We start from the raw sequence: 14,377 nt of genomic DNA, 5'->3' as shown, positions 1-14,377 counted from the left end.
TTCTGCCCGGTATTAATGAGGAGCTTTGATTGAGAGCGCTGAGGCTGAAGGCAAAGCAAAGAGCCTGTCAGTGGGTCGGCCTCTCTGCAGAGCACACAGAACAATGGTCATGTATTCCAGTTGCAACTGAAATTCCGTGTAAATGTGTGTGAAGTGGGTAAATAGATGTTAAAATATTTACATGGCTAAAGTAAAAGAAAATAAAGTGCTTAAATGTGAGTGATTGCAGGGTATGTTTGGGGGTGAAATGAGGGAGATGTGAGGCAGTGCTTTCAGAAAAAGTATAAAGGGGGTGCTGAAGAGGAAAGAGAAGATGTTAAAAATGCGCAGATGAATGAGATGTGCAGAGAAAAGGGGCATACATATCTAAAATAAGGCGCTCATAACTGAACCCAAAACTCCTTCAACAGGCCTCAATAATATTTCATTCGGTCTCACAGTTTCAGAATTGAAACACTTCCAATGTTAATTATTTAAAACAAATCATTGTTGTTACTCATTTATCTTAAACAGCTAACAACCATTAACAAAGCCAATCATACTGAGAGGTTTTAGGTGTATGTCAATTGTTGTGTTGTATATCTCAATGCAGTAACTTCTCAGAGAGAAACGAAAATGCTGGTCAGGTGGCACACTATGGGAATCACAGAAATGTATTGTAAATGTTCTCTTTTAGAGAGCCCCCACTTCTTTCATCCCACTTAAAGACCTGTCTGCATATATATTTCTATATGAGATTACAGCCAGCAGCTGTGGGTGCTTCCCGAAGCCTAGTTAAAGCATTTTCTTCCAAAGACGATGCAGCATGCAGTGCAAGTCTCTGGGCAAAAGGGGCCTGATGTTGTTGTGCTGTACAATTTGCACATTAAAGTAACTGTTGAACATATTAATGCAGTAAGGTATGGAGCATTTTTTTATGTGTTTAATGTTTTAAGGCTATGTGTTCCCACTGCCTTTATAAACCTTTCTTTCACAATAAATTAATTTGGTCTCAAATGCTCCATTTGTCAATCTTTAAAAAAAAAATTCTCTGGAGTAGATCCCACCCTTGACCACACGTTTGTCCATTAAGCTTGCTTGCTTTGCTCGCTACATAAGTCATACCCAACTTTCACGCCTCACCACTTTTAAATGTCTCCTGCCGCCACTGGTAGTATGGTATATAACACGTATGCATTTGTAATAAGCATCAGTTGTGGGAAATAGGATGGGATGAGGGTCAGTTTAATACATGAAGGAGACATTGAGCTTACTTGATAAGAAAGCAGACAGCCTTAATGATAGCTTGAATACCCGAGACACAATAAAAACTGCTGCCAGCATTATGGATCCATTATCATGTAAGCAGCGCAGAGACGTATTTGTGTGATTGCTACAGATTTTTTTGTGGGTAAAAAAGACAAAAAAATCGATCAGATTCTGCTGAGTTCTTGGAGCTAGAAGTGATATGGTTGCAAATGAGGTGGAAAAAGAGGAGGACACATCAGGGTTTCAAGCAGGAGGTTAAAGGTCAGCGAGTGACCGGAAAAACAGTGGTAGAAAGATACATTGTGAACAGTCGGGGATACTAGCAAGAATTAAGCTGCCTACTTCCTTCCCAACTTGTGGGACCTCTGCCACCTAGTGGCCACTAACAGTCCAGCCAACTCCAACTCGCAGGACAAGAAAGGAGTTGTTGAAAAGAAAACGTGGTCTTCGCTGTGTCAGTACCGTGGACTCGAGTTTTCTAACAGATTTCTGTGTCTCACTCTACAATCAAGTGTATTCTTAATGTTTCTTTTACCATTGCAGGCCCTAAACACCTCTGAATTAACAGAATCACTAATATTGCGGGGGTAGGGTCAAGAGATGTATAATTTGCGTCTAGGCTTCTGACCTCTCAGAGGCCGTTGCTATTCCTGGTGGGAGTTAGCTTTCCCGACTTTAACCCGCTCACCAAGAGGTGACAAGGCAGGTGTATCTTCTTTTTAGTCATCATTTTATTGGCATTTTCCTTACAACAGCAATAAATCATTGGAACCAGCTACAATCGTCATTTAGAATTAGAGATCGTTCTAATGTATTGCACGGTCTCACATTTACAAAGATGAGTCACTACTGGGTTCCATCCACATCCCCCATATACGTTTGTGTTTCTTGGAGTTATTCGTAGATCTGTTTCTCTAAGATTATGAAGTGGTCACATCCTGCTTTCCAGTTGGCCACAGCGACGGTCCCCATTGCCCTCCAGGTTTGCACAATGTCCTTCTTGGCTATCATCAGTCGTAGCCCCATAAAGGCGTTCTTATATCTGTTCATTTCCATCTCATAAAAAATATTTAACAATGCTGTTCTCTGATTAAGGATAATATTTTGGTATACTGCTTCTGACAAGATTTTCGAGATGGCTTTCCCAGTATATCTGAAGAGTGCGGCACCTCCAAATCGAGGGCAGGAAGCGGCTCTTTCCTTCTTGGTATTGTAAACGGGCGAGGGAGGACTCTTCACCTAGTGTCAAACATTTAAAATATATATATATTTTTATTGGGGTTTGCAATACACATATTCCCCGGGTGCTCATCTCACGAGGTGACACAGCATATCTTGTATATATTGGTGGCTCGACAATCGTCGAGACAACTTGGAAACACACGCCACAATTCACGACCGAGACAGCAAACCTCGTTATTACACAGTTCAATTGTGTGGAGTGTACACAGTTTCAAGGGGGGCGTAGGATAATGCATTAGGTGTAGTTCCATAAATTCTATCACTCTATATTTTGCTGAGACTGCCCCCACTCGTTTCCCAGTTCTGGGAAGGTATCTGTGGTGTGGATCACCAATATTTCATAAACGATTGATGCCCATTTGTTTCAGAGTGGTATGATTGTAATTTTCACCTCCAGTGGATTGACCTCTGCTATATTACCTAAATTAACAAGATTTGGCGACAGTATATGTCTCCACTGTAAGTATATAAAAAACTGGTTACTCAGGAGTTCAAACTCTTCTTCCACTGTTCAAAATGTTTTGAGTTCTGTGTTGATAATGACATCTCCCAGTGTTGTGATCTGCAGTATATTCCAGACTTTGAAGTTCCTAATGCAGGAACTTCTCACCCATAAGGGAGACTGCTGTATCAATTTATTGTTCCATCCCTTTACGCCAAGGCATCTTTCCTAATATTAAGTACAGTCTTAGTCACTGGGGATACTGTGTTCAGTAGATGAGCCTCCTCTCCCCCATAGGAAATTTGTTACATCCCCTTTACCCGTTGCCCATTTTTCAGTTTTATATGCAGGGCTCAGCTTCGTTTTGAAAATATACATTACTGCTAGTGAGGATGCCCAGTAATATGCAACTAGATCAGCCATGCTCAAGCCACCATCGTGTGGTGATTTTCAACATTTGGCCATCCTGACTCCTGGAGTTTCATTATTCCAAAGAAAGGATCTAACCATAAAAGTTATTTGCTTGAAAAAGAGTGCCTGTACTTTATAGGAATGTTCTGGGTGACTTACAGTATCCTCGAGGGAGCGACCAATTTAAATAGTGCTTTCTTCCCATAATGGATATTGGGAGGGTAGCCCAGTGGGAAATCACCCTATTGAGTTTTTCATCTGGGTCCCTATATTACCCTTTCAACCCTAGCCAGATCCTCGGAAATAAATATGCCCAAGTAAGTGAGATTTCTAGCTGTTGAATGTATTAATACCTGGAATGCCCAGTCTCCTAACTCTTTTGTTTCTACTACTGAGAACTGACATGACTTATACCAGTTGGTCCACAGGCCAATATATATCTTCCAGATTTGTTAAGTATATGGATTATCCTTGTGCCAGATTTCTTAGGAGCATCGTATATACATGGGTAGGTAAGAAGTCTGCTTAGAGTGACACTTTATCCTTGACTCCTATTGCCCATCTAAGCCCAGTTATTGTTGGGTCTGTTCTAAGAAATGTGGCATGTGTAACATTTGTATCTCTACCATTGAAACCCACTTAAGCATGTCCCTTTCAGGCATTTGCTATTCGCCTTGCAAGCACAGCTATTAGCGTGGAAGGCGTTTATTAGTCCCATGTCATGTAATCAAGCTTTCCACAACCAACCAAAGATAGGAAGTATGTTTACCATGTTCAAACGCCGGTCGGCGTACATTCTCAGGAGCACATCACAGAATACGTGAGATTCTGGTACATGATACCAGCAGGATGTTATAAATAGGATGCCTAAGGAATAACGAGTTACTCATTTGCTTCCTTGTTCATGGCAATCTTTTCCGGACTTCGTATGTCGGGCTTTATGCATCTTTTCAAATGGGTGAGATTCACAGAAGCCAGAAAGTGGAATACCACTGAGCTTGTTTGCCCAAGGCTATCCTGTAAGTTAAAAGGAATGTGTGCATTTCATTGGGGCATATATTTGAGCATCGGCAGTTCTCTGGGATAGGAGCTAGCAAAAAAGAAAGAAAGCTGGAACAAGTATTTTGCTAAAGTTGGGGCATATCCTATTGTAAGAAGGACCAGGTCATTTCTGATGTTTGGCTAACACAATTTTAATCTGTGCCTTCCAAACATTATCAAAATAGTGTCTGTTCTTAATGAAGCCTACCTGGTCTAAATAATTCGGATGTGGGAGACAATCTTAAGGTCTTTTTAGGTCTAGCCTACCAGACTGTGCACGCTATATGGTTAAGAAAGATCTAATGTTAACTTACAGTGGGCTTAAAGCCCAGACCATTGCTAACCTTTGGTTAACTTTGTTGCCACTCATTTGCTTGTTTCTTATTGGATGCCTTGCCTTCCTCTTCTTGTATTTGTCCCTCCCCTGTAGTATAGCCTCTTTATAATCCATTTGATTGGCTGACTTGGCTGACTTGTATACTTTGATTACGCACATTTATTGAACTACTTTTTTCTTTTTCATGCAGCACTCTGTGACAGTACCTGTGTATTCTAGCTCTCTCCATTGTGTGCTTCTACCCCACTTCAAATACGTTTATAACATTAGCGGTTCTACACACGTTTGGGAGTCCGAGTGGAATTATTATGTCCTCCTCTTTGTCGAGTTGCGTTTTAATATAAGCGTGTTCGACAATGATGCCCGTTCGAGAGGAATGACTATTCTGTCCTTACAGGCACTGTGCCAAATACTATGATGTAGATATGGATTAAAGATACCACAGTGACTATCATATCACTTCGCTCCATTTGATATTATTTTTTCAATGACATCACCATTGTTTCATTCAATAAGTTGATCGGGAAGCACTGGATGATTTTATTATATTTCATTGGACCAGGATTATATTGTTCCATACTCTATATCCTACATTCTGTGGAAACTACTTACGCCCTGAAGAAGTTCTCTTCGAGAACGATACGCGTTGGCTGTGGTTGTTTAAATAAAGAAAAGATTTTGCACAAACAATTAAGAAGGAAATCCAATTACTCACTGAAGTTCATGTGGAGTATCGGATTGTATATATCCATTATGTGGTGCAGCCTCGACATAACTGTTTTTGTATTTTAAACCCTGGGGTACGGGGTGGTGCCTTTGGACAGAAGGCGTCGTGGGGGTTTTGCACACAAGAATATTTTGGTTCGTGTAATTTGATTGGTAGACTTTCTGAGTTTGGTGCCTATTGCCAGTCAAGGGTTGGTCCCCTGTCCAGTTCATGTTTGTATTCAAATACAAACCCACCCTGTGCTGTGTTGCTCCTCGCCCCTCCAAGTGTGTCTGTGAAAGCACAAGAGTAGAGATATTTATTTCGGGTATGGACGAAGAGCAGACTTTAAGGGTTATTTTTCTATCTCCTATATTCCACATATTGCATGGAAACACTGCCTTTAGCCTCTTATGGTGCTGGGGAAGGGCCATCTGCTGCACTTACTCAGCTGGCAGAAGGTGTACTTAGCATGACCCTTTTCCAGGAGGCCTATACATTTGCTCCACGGACTGCTGCAGAAGACCAAATGGCTGAATTTTGTGGAAAAACTAAATTACGCCTTGCCAAGTATTTCCTTTCACATTCCGACACTTACTTATTATGTTAAATTCTGTTCAGGGTTTTCTAGAGCGAAAAGTATTTGAAATCAACCATGACATTTATAAAGGATGAAAACATTGAATTCAGTGTAGTTCTGAGATCTCACAAGTTATGTGTTTGTTTTCCCTACAGTATTTTAAAATGTTTTTCTTTTACTTTTTTAAACAATACTTTACTGAACAACATTTGAAAAGCTAACAGCTTTTTACCCACATTATAAAAGCAAAACCTATTTGTTTTGACATTGCTTGTTTATAGTTTGGTGGATGAGAGGCCTATGCCAAGAAGCAGCAGATTCCTCATCTGCCATATTGATAGAACATAAATGCCTTATACACTCTAATGAGGGCTGATTGGACTTTCAGAGCTTTTTGTTGAATGCCCCACATCCTCACTCCGGAAAGAGGTCAGGAGCCTGTGCATGTCATTTCAATGTAATGGACAATTGCAAACAATACTCGCAACATTTTATTACTAGACAAGTTAAACAGTGGGTTTTCTTTTGTTGTGTGATTTTCCATTGTATTTTGCACATGTGAGAGTGGATAATAAAAAATGTACTGTCCCCGACCAAATCTAAAACTCCTGACATCAATGTCTTCCTTTGTCTTTCAGTATTCCGGGTTCCAGCAGTCAGCAGACCGGTGTCTTGTCTGCGGACATCTCATCATGGACATGGTGAGTACTGAACACAAAGAGCCACAGCTTCACTAGACCAAGTTTCCCTTCACTCTGTGGAGGTTGCAAGTATGTGGCACTTGCTAACATATGAAATCAAGATACTGAGAAAAATATGGTTCTAAAATAAAGACAATAAACCAGTGCTTAATTTGTGCTGGTGTTTGCCATACTTGACACCAGCATTTAATTGTTATCACCAGCACTTATTTATGACAGCCCATCACACGGTCACACTGTCCGTCTACTTTTGACCCTCGGTCTAGGTCCACTCTCTTCTTGCAGCTCCACTGTGCCGTCTCTTGCCTCCAGACCCCGACCTCCTCCATGGGAGCTTCGGGGCTGCTGCCCACTCCTGCGTCTGCTGCCCGCTCCAACTGGGACCAAACTGCCTGCAACCACCGTAACCTTTCTCAGCCGTTTTTTTTCTTAATCTTGCCCTGTTGTGCCACTGTTATTTTGCCCATCTGTGTCTTGCTCTAATTCCACCACTGTTTTTATTTTCTCATGCCTGCCTGTTCCTTTCGCCGCTGCTGCCCCTGCGGAACTCCCCCGCTCCCGCCTCCCTGCCTCTCCTCCCTCCCCCACTTAATGGGGGCTGCTGCGCGGTCGCGCATCGGACGTGCGCAGTGGGCGGCGTGCCAAAGACAAGCCTGTCTGCGCCCGTCCGCGACCCGACCTCGACCAGCGCCAGGAACCCTGGACCTCCCACTACCCATCACTACGACACCACCACCCTCCTCGCACTCAACCCTGGAAGACTTAGAGAATGCCAACAGGCCTCGCCGAACACAACCCACGGTCAGTTCTCCTGCCTCCACTGCTGCCAGACCCTCACCGCCACCCCGGCCTCCAAAAACCGCCGACGCCAGCACCGGCGACACCCTAAAATGCATCCTCCTCAACGTACGCTCCGTACACAAACACGCCATGGAAATCTGGAACCTACTCGACTCTCTCTCGCCCGACATCACCTTCTTCACAGAGTCCTGGACCAACACATCCTCTGCCCCGACACAAGCACCGCATTCCCAGATGGATACAAGATCCAGAGGAAAGACCGCCCCAACCACCCAGGAGGGGGCCTCGCCATTGCCCACAAGAGCACCTTCCGCCTCACCACCTCCAGCGAAACCTTCCCCTCCGCCGAACACCTGCACTTCCAGATCCAGACCACCCCCAAAGCCACACTCCGAGGAACCCTCGTTTACAGGCCCCCTGGCCCACGAACACCCTTCGCCACCACCATCACTGACTTCATCGCACTCCACGCCATCGCCTCAACAAACTACATACTCATTGGAGACGTGAACTTCCACCTCGACAACCCCAGTGACCCCAACTCCACTATCCTTCGGGACAACCTCGCCAGCATCGGACTTAAACAACTCGTCTACACACCAACCCACAGAAAAGGACACAGCCTCGACCCCATCTTCGCAGCAGGAAACAGCGTCCAAATCAGCCATACAATGCAGCCACCATGGACCGACCACCACTGCGTCGACTTCGCCATCAACAAACCCAAGGCACCCAAACCAGCCCCACGCCCACCGCGAAGGAAAAGGAGCAAGGTTACTGAAGAGCAACTTAACTCCACCCTCACCCGAGACAACCACACCTGGGCACCCGACGCAAACTACACAGCCAGAGAACTCCACACCTGGATCTTCGACTGTGCAGACGAGCTCGCCCCTCTACGGAACCCCAACAGACAGTGCCCCAGGAAAGCTGCCTGGTTCACCACTGCTCTCCAAGGAGCCAGACGCATCTGAGGACGCCTGGAGAAGAACTGGAAAAACACCAAGACAACCGAAAACCACACCACCTACAAGGACGCCATGATGGACTACCACAACCAGATCAGAGCCACCAAGAGGAACTTCATCCACAACAAAATCCCGGCCAACTCCACCAACTCCAAGGAACTTTTCAGTGTCATTCAAGAATTTACCAACCCACGCAGTGAAGCCACAGACATCACCCCATCCCAAGACCTCTGCGACAAGCTTGGAACCTATTTCCACCTCAAGATCAAAAACCTCTATGACAACTTCATAGACCATCCACCAGGCCCCCACCCCCCAGAAACACCAGCCAGCCCACCATCTCCAACTGGACACCGATCACGGCCGAAGACACCTCCTCGACCATGAAAAGCATCCACTCGGGCGCCCCCACCGACCCCTGTCCCTCTCACATCTACCACAGAGCCGCGGCCACCATCGCACCCAAACTACAACGCACCATCAACATCACCTTAAAAAAAGGCACCTTCTCAAATGACTGGAAGCACACAGAAGTCAGACCCCTGCTCAAGAAGCCCACCGCTGACCCCACCGACCTCAAAAACTATCGGCCCATCTTGCTCCTCCCCTTCGCAGCCAAAGTTGCAGAGAAAACAGTTAACATGAAACTGACACGATTCATTGAAGAGAACGCCGTCCCCGACCCGTCCCAATCCGGATTCCGAAGCAACCACAGCACAGAGACCGCTCTACTCACCGCCACAAATGACATCAGCACCCTCCTGGACCAAGGCCACTCCGCAGCCCTCATCGTACTCGACCTATCAGCGGCCTTCAACACCGTCTCCCACCTCACACTAGTCGCCAGACTACATGACGCAGGCATACAATTAACAGCCCTGGACTGGATCCGATCATTCCTCACCGGAATAAGCCAAAGGATCAGACTCCCACCCTTCCTCTCCGACCCCACGAAAATCACCTGCGGAGTCCCACAGGGTTCATCCCTGAGCCCCAGCCTCTTCAACATCTACATGGCCCTCCATGCAGCCATCATCCGACAACACGGCCTCAACATCGTATCCTACGCCAGCGACACCCAGCTCATCCTCTTTCTCACCGAAGACCCCACCACTGCCAAACTCAACTTCCAGAAAGGAATGCAAGACGTCACAGTATGGATGACCAACAGCTGTCTAAAGCTCAATGCGAGAAGACAGAAGTCCTGGTTCTCGGTACCACCTCTTCTACATGGGACAGCGCCTGGTGGCCAACCGCCCTTGGAAGCCCACCTACCCCCTCAGACCACGCCAAGAACCTCGGCATATACTCGACTCATCACTCACCATGAACTGACAGGTCAATGCCGTCACCTCCAGCTGCTTCAACACCCTCCGCATCCTCCACAAGACCTTCAAGTGGATCCCTCCTTAGTCAAGGAAGACAGTCACTCACGCACTCATCACCAGCAGACTGGATTATAGAAACGCACTCTACCCCGGCATCAACAAGTCCCTACTCCTCAAACTCCAGACAATACAGAACACCGCCACCAGACTCGTCCTCGGAATCCCCCGACATGAACACATCAGTCAACACCTACGAAGTCTCCACTGGCTCGCCGTGGAGAAAAGAGTTACTTTCAAAATCCTCACTCCCACCTACAGATGCCTACACAACAATGGACCCAAATACCTCAACGACAGAATAAACTTCCACGTACCCAAAAGAAACCTCCAATCTTCCAACCTCGCACAGGCCGAAACCCCACGCATCCACAGAGCCAGAGTAGGTGGAAGATCCTTCTCTCACATTGCAGCCAAGACCTGGAACGAGCTACCGGCAGACATCAGACACGCCCCCTCCATGAACACCTTCGGAAAGACCCTCAAGACCTGGCTCTTCGGCTAAACAGATCTGCGGACCCCCCCTCAGCACCTTGAGACCCTCACCGGTGAGTAGCGCGCTTACAATTCCCCTGATTGATTGATTGAGCAGAGCAGACCACAACAGTTTAATAATGAAAAATAGTTTTAACGTGTCCAGGAAATTCTTAGAGCTTTGGGTGGCCTTGAATTGTCTAAACTGTCCCATTTGTATGAGTGTGATGCTTAGTAGGGAGAGTTTATACTGCCATTTGGTAGCGATGGCAGGTTCAGTTGGTCGTGCAAGCTGAAGTGGCCTCCTGAACAATACCTAGGCCCTGGCACGTGTTTAGTTTTTTACAAATTAATCGCTGCATAATACAGATCTCAATGAGCCTTAAATATGCCTTTCAGCAATCTATGGCTGTTTAATTTCAACTAGAACATCTCTTTGATTTTTGACTGTAGATGAAACATTTTAACATGTACAGATGCTTATATCTGAAAACTAACTATATCGGGCTAGTTTGATAATAAATAGATGGAGTTGTTGTAAATAGTAGAGAACGGTTTGTTAAACCAGTGTACCAAGCAACCTTTTCTGCAGTAAATAGAAATGTTGTTCCTTGTTGTAACCTAGTTCAGTAGTTTCCTTGTTGGAACAGACAATTGTGCTGCTGAAAGAGAAGTAAGATGACAGAAATGATTGAAAGAATTAATGTAAAGTGCTTGCACCCTTTTTCTCACTTTTCTTCTCACCATAATGCTGTTAAGTGCAACGACCCAGTGCAACGACCCAGTACAGGATTGTGAGAGTGGTCACTCTCACAAAAAAAAACACATCCTTAAGAGGCCTCACCACAATGAAACACTCAACCTACCGATTACTCCTTTGCAGTGTAGCATTCTGTCAGTTAAATAAAAGTGCCTCTTTGCCTTGTCGGGTATGAAACGCTATACAAATGCGATAACGATAAAATACAACAGTTGACTCCTGCATTAAAGGGCAAAATATAATACGTAACAATATAAAATACATTGGCCCCTACTACAGAACATGACTGTCTCGCTGAAGGGAATTACTCAACTACTCGGTAGAAATGTTCGCTGGGAAAGAGATTGCACAGTTGAATAACTTTCCATTAAGGTGATCCTGTGATCTCAGCAGATCATGTTGTCACTGACTGACTGTTTCCACATGGAGCTCCTATGGAGATCATATCACAATCACAACTTTATGTGATGTCCAAGAATGGCTATGTGGTATCCCTTGTTAAGGGTGGGTAAAAGAGTGATTGGCTTCCCCCGGCACCCCCAACATGGTGATGGAGAAAGGCAAAGAGTGAAAGGCTGGGATACACCGAAAAGGAGATGGGAGAGTGGGAGAGACCAGAGCCAAGGAAGGATAATGTTAAAAAAAAAAAGAGAGATACAGAACTATGGTGGGCAAGTGTTCTGCTTGGGTTTTCGGATCAGATAGAACCCGCTCAACAGAGCCTCTCTAACCCAGCCAGAACGTTACCCCCTCCCTAGGGCCTATTCACACCTAAGAAACCACATATATACATACCACCTAAGGACAGGGAATTCCTATATATATATATATATATATATATATATATATATATATATATATATATATATATATCAAGACCTCTTATAATACAAGTGGCGGCCTCGCGGTCCCAAATGGACCCAGGACTTCCTACCCAGACGGCAGCCTCAGCCTCGCGGTCCCAAACGGACCCAGAACTTCCTGCCCAGACGGCAGCCTTAGCCTCGCGGTCCCAAACGGACCCAGGACTTCCTACCCAGACGGCAGCCTCAGCCTCGCGGTCCCAAACGGACCCAGGACTTCCTACCCAGACGGCAGCCTTAGCCTCGCGGTCCCAAACGGACCCAGGACTTCCTACCCAGACGGCAGCCTCAGCCTCGCGGTCCCAAACGGACCCAGGACTTCCTGCCCAGACGGCAGCCTTAGCCTCGCGGTCCCAAACGGACCCAGGACTTCCTACCCAGACGGCAGCCTCAGCCTCGCGGTCCCAAACGGACCCAGGACTTCCTACCCAGACGGCAGCCTTAGCCTCGCGGTCCCAAACGGACCCAGGACTTCCTGCCCAGACGGCAGCCTCAGCCTCGCGGTCCCAAACGGACCCAGGACTTCCTACCCAGACGGCAGCCTTAGCACAAGTTCATCCTATAATTACCACGACATACAACAAGGGAACCAGTGTTACTATATATCAGATCACACAAAGACTACTAGTTGAGCGCAACCTGTTCCCCAGTTCGAGGGGCTCCTTTCTCCCTTATTCAGCTACCACTTACCTGATCAGGATTAACATCTGTTCATATCAAGTCACAGCTGACTAGAGGAATAGGCTACCCTCTTATACAAGAACACGCAGCACATGTTGATTCACCACAAACTGGATACTTTATTTAGTCACTACATACACGCTCACAGAACATAATACATATCACATATGACCTGCAAAGAAAAGTGATAGATTAAGTTGTACACTCTAATAATAAAGGGGTTGACATCACCTTGGTCGTATGTAGCCTGCACTCAATGGTCATCTAGGTTCCCTTCTCGTCTGTGCCTCGGCTTCGCCTGGAAGTCACACCTCCGCAGTCACGGATCTACTCCCTTCTCCTTCTCCGAGTCACTGGGACCTCTTCCTCATCGGCTACTCTCTTTTCTTTGGCTATTCTGTTAGAAGAATATCTATCTCTCGGTTTTTCTCCACCTTCAGGTTTGTCATCTGTCTTCCCTGGAATAAGTAGTAGCTTTACTGCTTAACGGCCAGGTGCCGCCTACGGACTAAAAAGCAAGTGCCAGTATCTGCCTCAGACTTTCACTAATATAGAGGTGCATTTTCTCATGGAAAATTCCAGCCCGTAACCTGCCGCCCACCAAATTCTTGTACCTCCCCGTACCAAGGACACGTTCCCAGCCGGCCGGCCTGATGTAGTGTCTTCGGCATGAAGAAAAATACAATCCTTCGATAAGGGCCGGCCTGAACCGGTTCTCTCCAAGCGAATAACACCTCGTAACTAAAACATCACCCTCGACCTAGAAACTTTCCAAGCTGCCGGAGAGGAAAGAAAGATGGAGTCTCTCCCGTTTAAGGCCTACCAGGCCTGGATTCAGCACGACTCCATGAAATACCCTCACTGTAGAACAGATTACCCCTAATACTAACGGATCTATCCTCTAGGATATATGTGCAAACCCTAATCTATGGGGAAGAACACAGGATCATGTCGAAGTGCCTAATAAATAGGCTCTATACACTACTCTAACCCTTAGACTTGGATGGAAAGAGACTGAAGTCACATTAGTCCCCTTAATCACAAGAGAGCCGGGAAAATCGAGCAGTACATTTCACCCTTGACTTCAGTCTATTATACATTCATTAAATGGAGCTAACATCTGTGGAAGAATAATATGAAACAAAGCTAACTGATCTATGTCTAGTACCGAGCGTACAGAATGGAAGCAGTGAAGGAATACACTGAATAAAGCAACAGATAGAAATCAAAACAGCAACAGCAATCAGAATACCACCTAATGTGTGACGTAGCATGTGTACGTCAGGCAACCAATTAAAGAGCCAGTCAAACCAGCCCTGGTCAACGTGTTTTCTAACTTCTTCCGTTAAATCATGCAACTTGTCAATGTGTGCACGTATGGATTGTGTATGATCGGACAAGTTAAAACAACAGAGACCTTCAAAATCGGAGCAACCATGTCCATGTTTAAGCAAAAGATAATCAATGGCCGCTCTGTTTTGCAAAATGGCCCTACGTTCACCCTGGGCATCTAATAACATGTCGGACAGGACTGTAGAAGTATGATTCATGGATTTCACCATCCAACAGGCCATTTTCCCAATGGATTTGGCATTATAAACTGCCAGAGCAGGAACACCAATAATTGAAATAGCCAGGCTAAGGTATTCAGACTGGGAATATAAATGCAAAGATGAGTCACAATCCTCCTGTAACATCACAGTATCTCGAATCACACGAGAGTTGGCATTCGGATGT

The 14,377-nt window shown here is 45.6% G+C and overlaps 1 protein-coding gene across 2 annotated transcripts in view; it reads left to right on the top strand.

Moving 5' to 3' along the window:
• The window catches only part of LIMD1 (LIM domain containing 1), a 475,792-nt gene that overhangs the window by 386,273 nt on the left and 75,142 nt on the right, over nt 1-14,377 (top strand). For both annotated transcript variants that reach the window (XM_085607366.1, XM_085607367.1), the window contains exon 6: nt 6,646-6,708. In XM_085607366.1, coding sequence (XP_085463492.1) covers nt 6,646-6,708 — 63 coding nt within the window. The remainder of the gene's footprint in view (nt 1-6,645; nt 6,709-14,377) is intronic.

The sequence above is a fragment of the Triturus cristatus genome, chromosome 5_2 (genome assembly GCF_964204655.1).
Source record: "Triturus cristatus chromosome 5_2, aTriCri1.1, whole genome shotgun sequence".
In the NCBI taxonomy this organism is placed as follows: Eukaryota; Metazoa; Chordata; class Amphibia; order Caudata; family Salamandridae; genus Triturus; species Triturus cristatus.
Note: the sequence above shows the minus strand (reverse complement) of the source record. Positions and strands in the feature narration are given on the sequence as shown.